The following is a 13,720-nucleotide window of genomic DNA, read 5'->3' as shown; positions in this document are numbered from 1 at the left end:
CCATGTTGACTACTGGTGTGCCTGCCCTTGCCTCCTTGTTGGCTGTCCACCCGGGGAAAGCAGCTCAACATGAAGATTCTTGTTATCTTCTCTCCTCCTCCTCTTCCTTCAATTCTCAGCCAACAACTAAGTCTTCTTCCGCCATGCAGTGTCTGGCCTAATTATTGGGAGGCTCAATTGCTTCCTCACTCATTTCTAATGGTTCTCTGTGTCCTCACTGCCATGCTCTGAAGTCACACTATGTCTGCGGTGGAGTAGGACTGGTTGCCGGGGGCCCGCCGATCATGTCCCCGCCAACCAGCCAGCTGTTTTATTTTATTTTTACTCTTACTCAGTGTCAGGCCTAATTTTTGTGAGGTTCCACGACTACCTCATCTAAAGGCCGGTAATGGCCACTTTTTTTTTTTTTCTAACCTTCAATTTAAATTTTAAAATCAAATCGACTTCAATTCAAGTGTTATTTTGCAGGGCTGTCTGGTCATCTATTGTATTTCCAAGATACACGCCACTGTTCAAAGAAACAGACAGTGATAATGGTGGATCCTAATTTAGCATCCTTGTGTTGTCCATTTTGTACCAGACAATCTGTGGATGTCAATTTGCGGGTGTTCTCTGCCGTCCTTTCATTTTTTAGCTCGGGGCCTCTAAAGAAGACTGTATTGTTATTCTTCGTCCCTAGAGAGATGCCTATCACTCAAAACTGCATGAGGGTGTGAGGCAAAATCTAGCCATAATGCGGCTATTTTAGTTTTAGGCGCAACAGCACTGCCGTGGGTAAGCGCCAACAGGCGGTGCTTCAAACTGATGAACAGCACCTTCTACCTTCCTTGGATGTTTTAGCTGTTTTGAAGGCAGGATTGACAAGGCCTTTCATCAGTAGCTTCTAACCTTCCTTGGATGTTGTCGTAGCCTTTTTGAAGGCAGGATTGACCAGGTCTTTTTAATACACAGGCTACCGCACTTGACGTCTCTTAGAGACTCTTTAAAGGATTGAAAGTGTATCCGTTCAAATTCCGGGGCCTCTTAGGAAGACTGTATTGTTCTCTGTGTCCTCACTGCCATGCTCTGACGTCACACTACGTCTGCCGAGGAGCGGGACTGTTTGCCGGGGGCCCGCTGATTGCGCCCCCGTCAACCAGCCAGTTGTTTTATTTTATCTTTTTTGGTCTAGCCGTGGCCGGGGCCTCACCACCCCCGGTCGAGAGGCATCAGGTGTACCCTTGATGGTGACTGACAGCTGGCCTAGCCAGTTAGCTGTCAGCACCCGGGTTTGTGTCCACTAAATATCCCAGCCCTTGGACTCCAATTTTTGGGTGGGCTCACTTGCTTCCTCACTCACTTTTAATGTTTCTCTGTGTGCTCAATGCCATGCAGTGTCTGGCTTAATTTTGGGGAGGCTCACTTGCTTCTTCACTCACTTTTAATGGTTCTCTGTGTGCTCAATGCCATGCTGTGTCTGGCCTAATTTTCGGGAGGTTCACTTGCTTCCTTACTCACTTTTAATGGTTTTCTGTGTGCTCACTGCCATGCTAGGTCTGGTATAATTTTTGGAAGGCTGACTGGCTACCGCTTCTACCTTGTTCACTCTGTCCTCACCGCCATGCTGTGTCAGGCTGAAATTTTTGGCTGATTCATGATATGCTACCTCTGTTTTAATGGTTCCCTGTGTTCTCACTGCCATGCTGTATCAGGCTGAGTTTTTGGGTGGTCCCTATACCTACCTCTGTTTTAACCAGGCTGTTGCACAGTATTAGGCATAATGGTGGCATTAGGCAGCCTCAGAGGCATGCATACATGCTGCACCTGCTTTTTCCTGTCCATTTCCGTGGTGTTTCCATCATTTTCTGAGGTTGACAGGTTTTCACACGACCTTCCCCCTACCGAACTTAGGTCCCCTGCAAAAATGCTCGAGTCTCCCATTGACTTCAATGGGGTTCGTTACTCGAAACGAGCACTCGAGTATCGGAAGATATTCGTCTCGAGTAACACGCACCCGAGCATTTTAGTACTCGCTCATCGCTAGTCATTACTCCTTTTATACAATAATTCAATACAATAATTCATTACACTAAGACTATGTTTACACATAGTAAAATAAATGTAGAAATACGGCTGTCATTTTTAGATCAAAATACGTATTATAAGTATTGTCAATATAATAATGCACTCTGTTGAAGTCAATGGGAAGTTTTTCGGCGATGCCAGCCTGTATTTGATATATATATATATATATATATATATATATATATATATATATGCAACTACCTCTGCACTGAGGTCATTATTTTTGAGTAAAGAGGGTGGGACTTCAAAAGAGGGAATGTGGCATGTCAGATATACTACAATTTACTACAGAAATTGTTATTTATGGGGGAATCCACACCAAAGATATGTCAGATATAAAAATGTCTTAAATGCCTCAGTACCTCCCCTCCCCCAATTTGTTTCTGATATAACATAATGTCACTCACTAAGGCTATGTTCACACAACATCAAAAATAGAGAAAAGGCTGCCGATTGTAATGGCAATGCATTGAAGTCAAGGGGAAGACAGACGTCCAATGCACACAATGCATTGAATAACAGACGTTTTTACCGCGGACGTCAAAATAATGAACATGATCATTATTTTCTGACCTCTTTTGCAAACAGCGGACGTTTTTTATTAGTTGTTCACACACAGTTTTTCTTTTGTCAGCATTCTTTCTCCGTTTTTACTTTTCAATTCAATGGACTTTTCAATTAAGACACACGCAAAGGCCAATTAGTAAACCCTGCGCCAGTGTTATTGTCACGTACCGGCACGTCCATCTGGTGGAACGATGTGCAGATTTGGACGCTTTGGTACATGATGATGGGGGAAGGGGTTAAAGGGGTTGACCACTTTACAGTAAAATAGTTTAGTGTACAGTATTAGTAACTGTTCTCACTGCATATAATGACAGCAGCTTCCTGAGTGCCTCATATAGCTAAAATCAGACTCCCCTCTGTCTGCTTCACTGCCTGTCAATCATCCCCCTTGAGCGCGCTGACAGGCAAAGAGCGGTGACTAGTGACGGGCAGGAGCCGCCCAGATGACTACCACCACACCTCTGCCTGTCACATGCCCGGGTTATTAAACCTCTTTTTCTTGGGTATACAGCTCCTCCCGCTAGCCACGGCCGGTATGTGCCGCAGGCTGCTCTAAGCTGTATATAGCAGTTCAGGGAACCATATCATCCCAATTGGGCTGATTGGTTCCCTTTAACCCTTAGGCGACCCTGGACGTCCCTGCTCGGTACTCGATTGCTTCTGGCTGCAGCAGCCGGAAGCAATCAAAGTGCCTATCTCATCGATCTATCGTGTATTAGTATACAGGATAGATCTCAATGTTATTAATAAAAAGCCCCCTCCCCTAAGAAAAGTTTGAATCACTCCCCTTTTCCCATGTTATAAATAATAATAATAAATAAACATGTTTGTTATCGCAGCGTGCGTAATCGCCCAAACGATTAATTCATCATATTCCTGATCTCGCACGGTAAATGGTGTAAGCGTAAAAAAATCCCAAAGTGCAAAATTGCGCATTTTTGTTCGCATTAAATCCAGAAAAATTGTAATAAAAGCGATCAAAAAGTCGCATGTGCGCAATCAAGGTACCATAGAAAGAACACATCATGGCGCAAAAAATGACACCTCGCACAGCCCCATAGACCAAAGGATAAAAGCGTTATAAGCCTGGGAATGGAGCGATTTTAAGGAACATATATTTGTTAACAAATGTTTGAATTTTTTACAGGCCATCAGATACAATAAAAGTTTTACATGTTTCATATCGTTGTAATCGTAACGACTTGAGGAACATATATAACAAGTCAGTTTTACCCCAGGGCGAGCGGCGTAAACACGAAATTTCACCACACATTGATTTTTTGGGGGGGTTTTGCAGTGTCCTTTATGAAAAAATTCAGCATGTCCTTGCAAAGTACAATTAGTTGCGCAAAAAATAAGGGCTCATATGGGTTTCTAGGTAAAAAAATGGCCTTTTAACCCCTAGACGACCCAGGGCGTATAGTTACGCCATGGAAGTCTGTCCCCAGACGACCTAGGGCGTAACTGTACGCCCTGGGTGTTTCTCCCGCTATGAAGCGTGCTCCGGAGCGGAGCGCACTTCATAGCAGGTGGGGGCCGGCTGCAATCAGCAGCCGGGACCTCACCGGTAATGACACGCTGCAGCGATCGCGCTGCCGCGTGTCATTAACTCCTTAAACTCCCGATCACTTACCGATCGGGACCCCCGCAGTGTGACTGCGGGGGTCCCGATCGGTAAAACGGACTGCCGGAGGTCTCTCACCTGCCTCCGTGCGGTCCGATCGGCGATCTGCTACTCTAAGCCTGCACAGGCAGGCTCAATGAGCAGATCGCCGATAACACTGATCAGTGCTATGCCTATGGCATAGCATTCATCAGTGTAGAAATCAAACTAATGTATGTACAAGTCCCCCAAAGGGACTTCAAATGTGTAAAAAAAAAAAAGTTAAAAACACTAACACACTACCCCAAAACCCCTCCCCCAATAAAAGTTGAAATCACCCCCCTTTCCCATTATATAAATAAAACTTATAAAAATAAATAAATAGGTAAACATATAATATACCGTAGCGTGCGTAATTGTCCGATCTATTAAAATATAACAAGCGCCATTGCGAACGGTAAACGGCGTACACGAAAAGAGGGAAAAAAGTGCGCGGATTACCGATTTTATGTTACATTATATATATAAAAAAATTTATAAAAAGTGATCAAAACGTCCGATCTTCACAAATATGGTATTAATAAAAACTAGAGATCATGGCGGAAAAAATGACACCCCATACAGCCCCGTAGGTGAAAAAATAAAACCGTTATAAGCGTCACAATAGTCCCATTTTATTTATAATTAATTGCCCAAAAAAAGGATTTCATTTAAAAAAAATATATAACATTAGAGAATCTGCGTAAACCTGCATATGGTTGTGTTCGGACTGACCTATAGAGTAATGGTATCATGTCGCTTTTACCATATAGTGCATTACGTAGACACAGGAACCCCCCAAACGTTACCATATTGCATTCTTTTTTGCGATTTCACCAATTTATATCTTCATAAATAATATATTTGGAATTCCATCATACATGTTATGGTAAAATGAAAGACGCCATTACAAAGTACAACTATTCCTGTAACAAATAAGCCCTTACATGGCCTGTAGATAAAAAACTGAAAGTGCTAGAGCTCTTAGAAGGGGAGGAGGGAAAAACGGAAACACTAAGATCAAAATTTGCGCGGTCCACTGGGTCATTTTGGGCCTGGTCCTCAAAGGGTTAAACACAAGGAGGGAAAAACGAAAACGCAAAAATTTAAATTGGCCCGGTCCTCTAAGGGTTAAACATGGTAAATTTAGGTAAGGGAAGTCTAAATACCTCTTGTGCCCATAAGACCTGTACAAAAAGAAGAACATGGATAAAAAAAAAACTAAATCAGACAACCTCTTTCTGACACAATGGAAGTGCAAATGTACAGGGAGAGAGAATTAGGCGGGGAGAGATTTTAAAGATCCTAATTTAGTCTAAGTTTCTATACCTGTGCCCATATGGCTTGTACAAAAAAACAAGGGTTTGTCCATAACAACCATTCAAAAGCAGCTTTGAGAGAAAGTTTCTATGATTGTTTGTTGTGTACAGATCTGACACTTTTTCATAGAACAGTTTTTATACAAGGACCCTGTGCAGGGTAGCTATTGCACACTTTGTATGGGCACCTATAAATAAAAAGGTTACAAATGATCACTTTTGTTGAACTGATATACATGCCAATCTTTTGTCTTATTGCATTTGACAGCCTCTATTTGTGGGTCTGTTTGCTCATGGTCGGACTGGATTGATGTGTCTACTCCTTCTCCTTCCCAAAATGGAGGAGAATATGAGACATATGAGAACATCAGGAACACAGGAATAAAAGTGTGTGACAAACCACAGAATATTTCCTGCAGAGCAAAGGATAATCCCTTTACCCCAATTCTCCAGCTGGAACAGATTGTGAAATGTGATGTCTCCACTGGGCTTACCTGTAACAACAGAGATCAGGCAGGGCTCCAGGCGGAGTGCCTCGACTATGAGATCAGTGTGTACTGCTGCGATATTTCTTGCTCAACAGCAATCCCTAAAACCGAAGGATCAACAACTACTGTAGCTACAAGAACTACGCCCAGAATTTCTGCTACAAGTAAGTCGATAATAGAAAACGTATGTTATTGACACACTGTATCTAATCTAATCACACTGCTCTGTATCTAATCTTACTGTGTGATACTGTATGCCGGGGCTCTATCTGATCCCACTGTGTGTTATACCATCTGCTAAGGTGCTGGTCAGTGAATGGAGGGATAGGCCATGCCCGCTTGCAGTCAGGCAGAAGAAAAATTCATTGATTCTTCTGAGCCAAACAACTGTATCCCCAACAACTGTATCTAAGCGAGCACATACACTATCAACACAGTTTAGGGCTCTTTTTAAAGGGAAACATGTGGGCTTTTTATTTGAGAAATTTCATTTTTTGGCTACTTAAATTATAGTTACGCTTTATAAGTGTACGTTCACACGTACCTACTTGCAGTGGAAATCTCGCTGCAAGTTTTGCAGCGAGACCCGCTACAAGTTACGGTTCTGGCAGGCCCCTGTCAATACATACTTGCAGCAGTTTGAAAGACCGCTGCGAGTATTTATTGCAGCCGCCCCCTTAACCCCTTCAGCTGCCGCTTGGCTAACGCGCTGTCTGTATATACATTACCTGTCTCCTTGCCGCACAGGGTCCCTGCATCCTGCTCTGCCGCCCAGCCAATCAGTGTGTTGCCCAGCCAGATTGACTGGGCGGGAGAGAAGGACGTCAGGACCCTGTGTGGCAGGGAGAGAGGTGATGTATATACAGAAAGCGGGGGAGCCGAGCGGAAGGGGTTAAGGGGGTGGCTGCATTACATACTCGCATGTATGTATTGACAGGGGCCTGCCAGGACCTTGACTCGTAGCGGATCTCGCTGCTAAACTCACTGAGAGATTTACGCTGCGTGAACGTCAGTGGCGTCGCTAGGCAGTTTTATTCGGGGCTTATGCCCCGAATAAAATGCCTGCTGCCCCGGATCTCTTCTACCCCGCTCTTGCGAGCCAGATGCGGCTCTTTTGGTGGCCGCATCTGGCTCGCAGATTGCAGCTGCTGCTGTCCTCCTTACCTACTGGCCGCCCACAGCGCCCGGACACGCTCCTCCATCCAATCAGCGGAAACCGGGAGTGTGCGGCCGCTGCGGTGGGCCGTGGTGCACGCATCCAATTAACGCGTGCGCTACGGCCCACCGCAGCGGCCCCACGCTCCCGCTCTGAGCTGATTGAGTTGTAGGAGCACCTCCGGCCGCTACGGTAGGTGAGGCGGACAGCAGCAGCCGCGACTATCTAGGAGGAGGTGAGCAGGCACGGGGGGACAGAAACGGGCAAGAAGCACAGGGGGAAAGAAGCAAGGGGGGAGAGAGACATGGGGGAGAGAAACAGGAGAAAAGCATGAGGGAGAGAAACAGGAGAAAAGCATGGGGGAGAGAAACAGGAGAAAGTAACAGAGGAGAGAAAGCATGGGGGAGAGAAACAGGAGAGATAACCATGGGGGAGAGAGACAGGGGAGAAAGTAACAGAGGAGAGAAAGAGGGGAGAAAAGCATGGGGGAGAGAAAGAGGGGAGAAAAGCATGGGGGAGAGAAAGAGGGGAGAAAAGCATGGGGGAGAGAAAGAGGGGAGAAAAGCATGGGGGAGAGAAAGAGGGGAGAAAAGCATGGGGGAGAGAAAGAGGGGAGAAAAGCATGGGGGAGAGAAACAGGAGAGATAACCATGGGGGAGAGAAAGAGGGGAGAAAGCATGGGGGAGAGAAAGGGGAGAAAAGCATGGGGGAGAGAAAGGGGAGAAAAGCATGGGGGAGAGAAAGAGGGGAGAAAAGCATGGGGGAGAGAAAGAGGGGAGAAAAGCATGGGGGAGAGAAAGAGGGGAGAAAAGCATGGGGGAGAGAAAGGGGAGAAAAGCACGGGGGAGAGAAAGAGGGGAGAAAAGCACGGGGGAGAGAAAGAGGGGAGAAAAGCATGGGGGAGAGAAAGAGGGGAGAAAAGCATGGGGGAGAGAAAGAGGGGAGAAAAGCATGGGGGAGAGAAAGAGGGGAGAAAAGCATGGGGGAGAGAAAGAGGGGAGAAAAGCATGGGGGAGAGAAAGAGGGGAGAAAAGCATGGGGGAGAGAAACAGGAGAGATAACCATGGGGGAGAGAAAGAGGGGAGAAAGCATGGGGGAGAGAAAGGGGAGAAAAGCATGGGGGAGAGAAAGAGGGGAGAAAGCATGGGGGAGAGAAAGAGGGGAGAAAAGCATGGGGGAGAGAAAGGGGAGAAAAGCATGGGGGAGAGAAAGAGGGGAGAAAAGCATGGGGGAGAGAAAGGGGAGAAAAGCATGGGGGAGAGAAAGAGGGGAGAAAAGCATGGGGGAGAGAAAGAGGGGAGAAAAGCATGGGGGAGAGAAAGAGGGGAGAAAAGCATGGGGGAGAGAAAGGGGAGAAAAGCACGGGGGAGAGAAAGGGGAGAAAAGCATGGGGGAGAGAAAGAGGGGAGAAAGCATGGGGGAGAGAAAGGGGAGAAAAGCATGGGGGAGAGAAAGAGGGGAGAAAAGCATGGGGGAGAGAAACGGGAGAAAAGCATGGGGGAGAGAAACAGGAGAGATAACCATGGGGAGAGAAAGAGGGGAGAAAGTAACAGAGGAGAGAAACAGGGGAGAAAGTAACAGAGGAGAGAAATGGAGGAGAGAAACAGGAGAGATACCATGGGGAGAGAAAGAGGGGAGAAAAGCATGGGGGAGAGAAACAGGGGAGAAAAGCATGGGGGAGAGAAACAGGGGAGAAAAGCATGGAGGAGAGAAACAGGGGAGAAAAGCATGGGGGAGACAAACAGGGGAGAAAAGCATGGGGGAGACAAACAGGGGAGAAAAGCATGGGGGAGAGAAACAGGGGAGAAAAGCATGGGGGAGACAAACAGGGGAGAAAAGCATGGGGGAGACAAACAGGGGAGAAAAGCATGGGGAGAGAAAGAGGGGAGAAAAGCATGGGGGAGAGAAACAGGGGAGAAAAGCATGGGGGAGAGAAACAGGGGAGAAAAGCATGGGGGAGAGAAACAGGGGAGAAAGCATGGAGGAGAGAAACAGGGGAGAAAAGCATGGGGGAGACAAACAGGGGAGAAAAGCATGGGGGAGACAAACAGGGGAGAAAAGCATGGGGGAGAGAAACAGGGGAGAAAGAATGGAGGAGAGAAACGGTAAAAAAAGCATGGGGGAGAGAAAGAGGGGAGAAAAGCGGGGGGGAGAGAAACAGGGGAGAAAGCATGGGGGAGAGAAACGGGAGAAAGCATGGGGGAGAGAAAGAGGGGAGAAAGCATGGGGGAGAGAAAGAGGGGAGAAAAGCATGGGGGAGAGAAAGAGGGGAGAAAGAATGGGGGAGAGAAAGAGGGGAGAAAAGCATGGGGGAGAGAAAGAGGGGAGAAAAGCATGGGGGAGAGAAAGAGGGGAGAAAGTAACAGAGGAGAGAAACAGGAGAGAAAGCATGGGGGAGAGAAACTCAGAGGGCCCGGGCCCCGGATGTTTTAGGACCCTAGCAACGCCCCTGGTGAACGTACCCTAAGAAAGTAAAAGTCAGGGCGTGGCTTTCTTAGGAGAATATAACTACTGCATCAAGGCTTCACTTCCTGGATAAAATGATGATGTCACAACCTGACTCCCAGAACTGTGCAGGCTGTGGCTGCTGGAGAGGATGATGGCAGAGGGATGCTCAGTGTCCCTCCAGTGCCCTGTGTCCCTCAGTGTCCCCCTGCCATCCTCCTCTCCAGCAGCCACAGCCCGCACAGCTCTGGGAGTCGGGTCGGGACATTACCATGTTATCATGGAAGTGAAGCCTTGATGCAGTAGTAAGTGCAGGGAAAAAAGCACTTTATAAGCATTTCCCATATTAAGTGTATATTGGTGATTTGTATAACTTTTGGGGGGCAATACAATACTTTAATAAAAAGAATTGCAGGACTTCTCCTTTAAAGGAGGTCAGATCTTTAAATTTCCTGATTTTTCAATGCAAGTCCAGAAAAGATTAATATTGTCTGTTCAATGATACCCAGCTTCTATGCATCTCTTTGATATGTCACAAAATACCATGGAGTGGTTTCACATCAATTAGCATCGGTTACCCTATATGCTCGGTAGAGGAAGTTTCACCTAAGAAACTATTGAGGACCATGGTTTTCATATCCTTTCATATTAATGTCTAGTTTAAAAAGCTATAATTTTGCACTGTAAAGGGCATATATAAGTGTTGAAGTTATGGTAGGTTCAAATGTTGTATGACAAGTAAAAAGAGCTTGATAGTTGACCATGTGTAGCTGTTTTTCAGCATAAGTGCAGATTCACATCTCAAGTTTTGTGAAATGAAAGTGACACTTTAAAGCGAATGTACCACTGGTACATTGTTTTTGTGATTTTTACATGGATGGACATGGAGATGCCAGTGCCGCTGTCCTTTTAGACCGCGTCCTATTTCCCGCATGCTACGCAGGTCCAGCAGGGGGCTCTCTATATGTAGAAGCCTATGGCACTGTATTGTTTCTATGTCTATGTCTATGTAAAGTAATGGAATGTAGTGTACAGTGTGCTTTATTGACTAAATACATCTATGGAATACTTTAGGGAGCAAGTGTGCTTGCTCCCCAAAGTATTCCATAAATGTATTCAATCAGTACATTAGGAGGACACCGAGCAGGGAGGGAGAGAGGTGCCCGTGCATCTACCGCCCCCCTCCCTCCCTGCTCGGTGCTGCTGCCACATATATACTGTACTATTCTTCCTATTATCTGCTCATAGTATCTCCATCACCAGTAAGCCCGCCGATCCGCCTCCGCCGCCTGTACACTGGACTATATGCACTGAACTACTACTCCCATCATCTGCTCATAGTATGAGAAGATGATGGGAGTAGTACCAACATTATCCCTATCACATGCCTGCCGCCGCTGATGCCGCTGGGAGCAGGGGGGAGCCACTCATCACACAGGGGCTTCTGTGCAGGAGCCATCATGCCCCCTCCGCTCCCCCCTCCTCCTCCTTCCATGATCCGGGGAAACTCCCCACTATTCCATGGCTGACTCCCAGCCGCCGATCTCCGTTCACCAGGGCCGGATTAAAGGGAGGGCACAAGGGGCATGTGCCCAGGGGCCTCCACCACTAGAGGGCCTCCACCAGCCCAAACCCAGAAGTGGTATCTTTGAATGGATTCTTCCTGTCAAGCTTCCGGGTGCCTGTCTCCTGCCGAGGTCCTCACTCCCCCTTGCCCCTCCCCCTCACTGAGGAGAGGACTGCGTGGGACCTTAGCAAGGAAACCTGATCTCTCCGGCAGGGATGTGACATCATGGAGCATGCTGGAGCATCTGTCACAGTGGCTGACAGGCTGAAGGAACAGTGAAGAGCCAGAAGAGAGAAGACCTTTCATCTACCCAGATCAGGTGAGTATGAGGTTTGTTTTGTATTGGCACATCAGAGCAGGGGTATATACTATAGAGGAATATATCAGAGCAGGGATATATACTATAGGGGCATATATCAGAGCAGGGGTATATACTATAGGGGCATATATCAGAGCAGGGGGCATATACTATAGGGGCATATATCAGAGCAGGGGTATATACTATAGGGGCATATATCAGAGCAGGGGTATATATATATATATATATATATATATATATATATATATATATATATATATATCCTGTGTGCAGCATATGACATGTTGCCTGTGTGCAGTGTATGATATATAGCCTGTGTGCAGCCTATGACATATAGCCTGTGTGCAGTGTATGGTATATAGTCTGTGTGCAGTGTATGGTATATAGTCTGTGTGCAGTGTATGATACATAGCCTGTGTGCAGTGTATGGTATATAGCCTGTGTGCAGTCTATGATATATTGCCTGTGTGCAGTGTATGGTATATAGTCTGTGTGCAGTGTATGATACATAGCCTGTGTGCAGTGTATGGTATATAGTCTGTGTGCAGTGTATGATACATAGCCTGTGTGCAGCCTATAATATATAGCCTGTGTGCAGTGTATAGTATATAGCCTGTGTGCAGTGTATGGTATATAGCCTGTGTGCAGCCTATGATATATACCCTGTGTGCAGCATATGACATATAGCATGTGTGCAGTGTATGGTATATAGCCTGTATGCAGCATATGATATATAGCCTGTGTGCAGCATATGATATATAGCCTGTGTGCAGTGTATGGTATATAGCCTGTGTGCAGTATATGATATATAGCTTGTGCACATTGTATGGTATATAGCCTGTGTGCAGTGTATGATATATAGCCTGTGTGCATTATATGACATGTAGCCTGTGTGCAGCTATGTATGCCATGATCCTTAGGGTACGTTCAAATGTACCATATCAGCTATAGATTATACACAGCCTTTAAGTACTTTCTGGGTGCTCCTTACTGCTTCAGGTAGTTTATATGGTTGGGAACTGAAGATAGAACTTAGACTTGCAAGTCCAGATTCTGCTTGAACTGCATATGCTAGCTGTGGTGGCTAACACAGTGGGCAAGAGAGCACAGAAAGTGCTAAAGTGCTGTGTTCTCGCATTGAATTAAGTGGGAACACACTGCGATGCTCACCCCATCCTGTCTCTAGATCCTGGCATCTTCCTCTGGACTGCAGCCTCTAGGGACCATCATCTGCAGAACAGAGGAGGTTGCTGAGCCTTACAGCCAGGAGTGAGGAGGGGTAGGTACTAAGTCCCCTACAGTAAGAAGCCACCTGTATAGAATGCTGTATGGTTTATTTGTGGGGAAAGAAAATGGGGGGCCCCCAACAAAATTGTTGCCCAGGGCCTCCACCACCCTTAATCCGGCCCTGCCGTTCACACATACCGACTCCTGGTGCTTCCCGATGTCCGCACTGACCATCCTCACCCACACACAAAGGCTTCGTGCTGGTCGGGCAGGGAGTCAGCCATGGGATAGTGGGGGGGTAGTTTGGTGTATCAGCGCTCTTACTGGTGATGGATATCGGCACTGGTACTGCTCCCCCATCATCTGCTCATACTATGAGCAGATGATGGGAGGAGTAGTACAGTATGTATGTGGCAGCAGCACCGAGCAGGGAGGGAGGGGGGAGGTACTGTAGATGCACGGGCAACTCTCTCCCTCCCTGCTCGGTGCCCTCCTAATGTACTGATTGAATACATTTATGGAATACTTTGGGGAGCAAGCACACTTGCTCCCTAAAGTATTCCATAGATGTATTCAGTCAATAAAGCACACTGTACATTCCATTCCTTTACATAGACATCCATAGAAACAATACAGTGCCATAGGCTTCTACATATAGAGCGCCCCCTGCTGGACACTCCTTTGGAATTACACCCTGGTTCAGAGAATTCTAACACTCCATGATCTACTAAATTAACCCTTTAAGGACCAGGCCCAAAATGACCCAGTGGACTGCGCAAATTTTGATCTTAGAACAGGAGGAGGAAAAAACGAAAACACTAAGAGCTCTAGCACTTTCAGTTTTCTATCTTAAGGGCCATGTGAGGGCTTGTTTTTTACAGGAATAGTTGTACTTTGTAATGGCGTCTTTCATTTTACCATAACAT

General features: G+C 46.4%; 1 protein-coding gene across 1 annotated transcript in view; it reads left to right on the top strand.

The window, feature by feature from the left end:
- LOC138789264 (mucin-2-like) overlaps positions 1-13,720 on the top strand; it is a 198,815-nt gene that overhangs the window by 41,635 nt on the left and 143,460 nt on the right. The window contains exon 10 of the mRNA XM_069967868.1: positions 5,861-6,244. Within this exon, the coding sequence (XP_069823969.1) occupies positions 5,861-6,244 (384 nt within the window). The remainder of the gene's footprint in view (positions 1-5,860; positions 6,245-13,720) is intronic.

The sequence above is a fragment of the Dendropsophus ebraccatus genome, chromosome 4 (assembly GCF_027789765.1).
Source record: "Dendropsophus ebraccatus isolate aDenEbr1 chromosome 4, aDenEbr1.pat, whole genome shotgun sequence".
Taxonomy (NCBI): Eukaryota; Metazoa; Chordata; class Amphibia; order Anura; family Hylidae; genus Dendropsophus; species Dendropsophus ebraccatus.
Note: the sequence above shows the minus strand (reverse complement) of the source record. Positions and strands in the feature narration are given on the sequence as shown.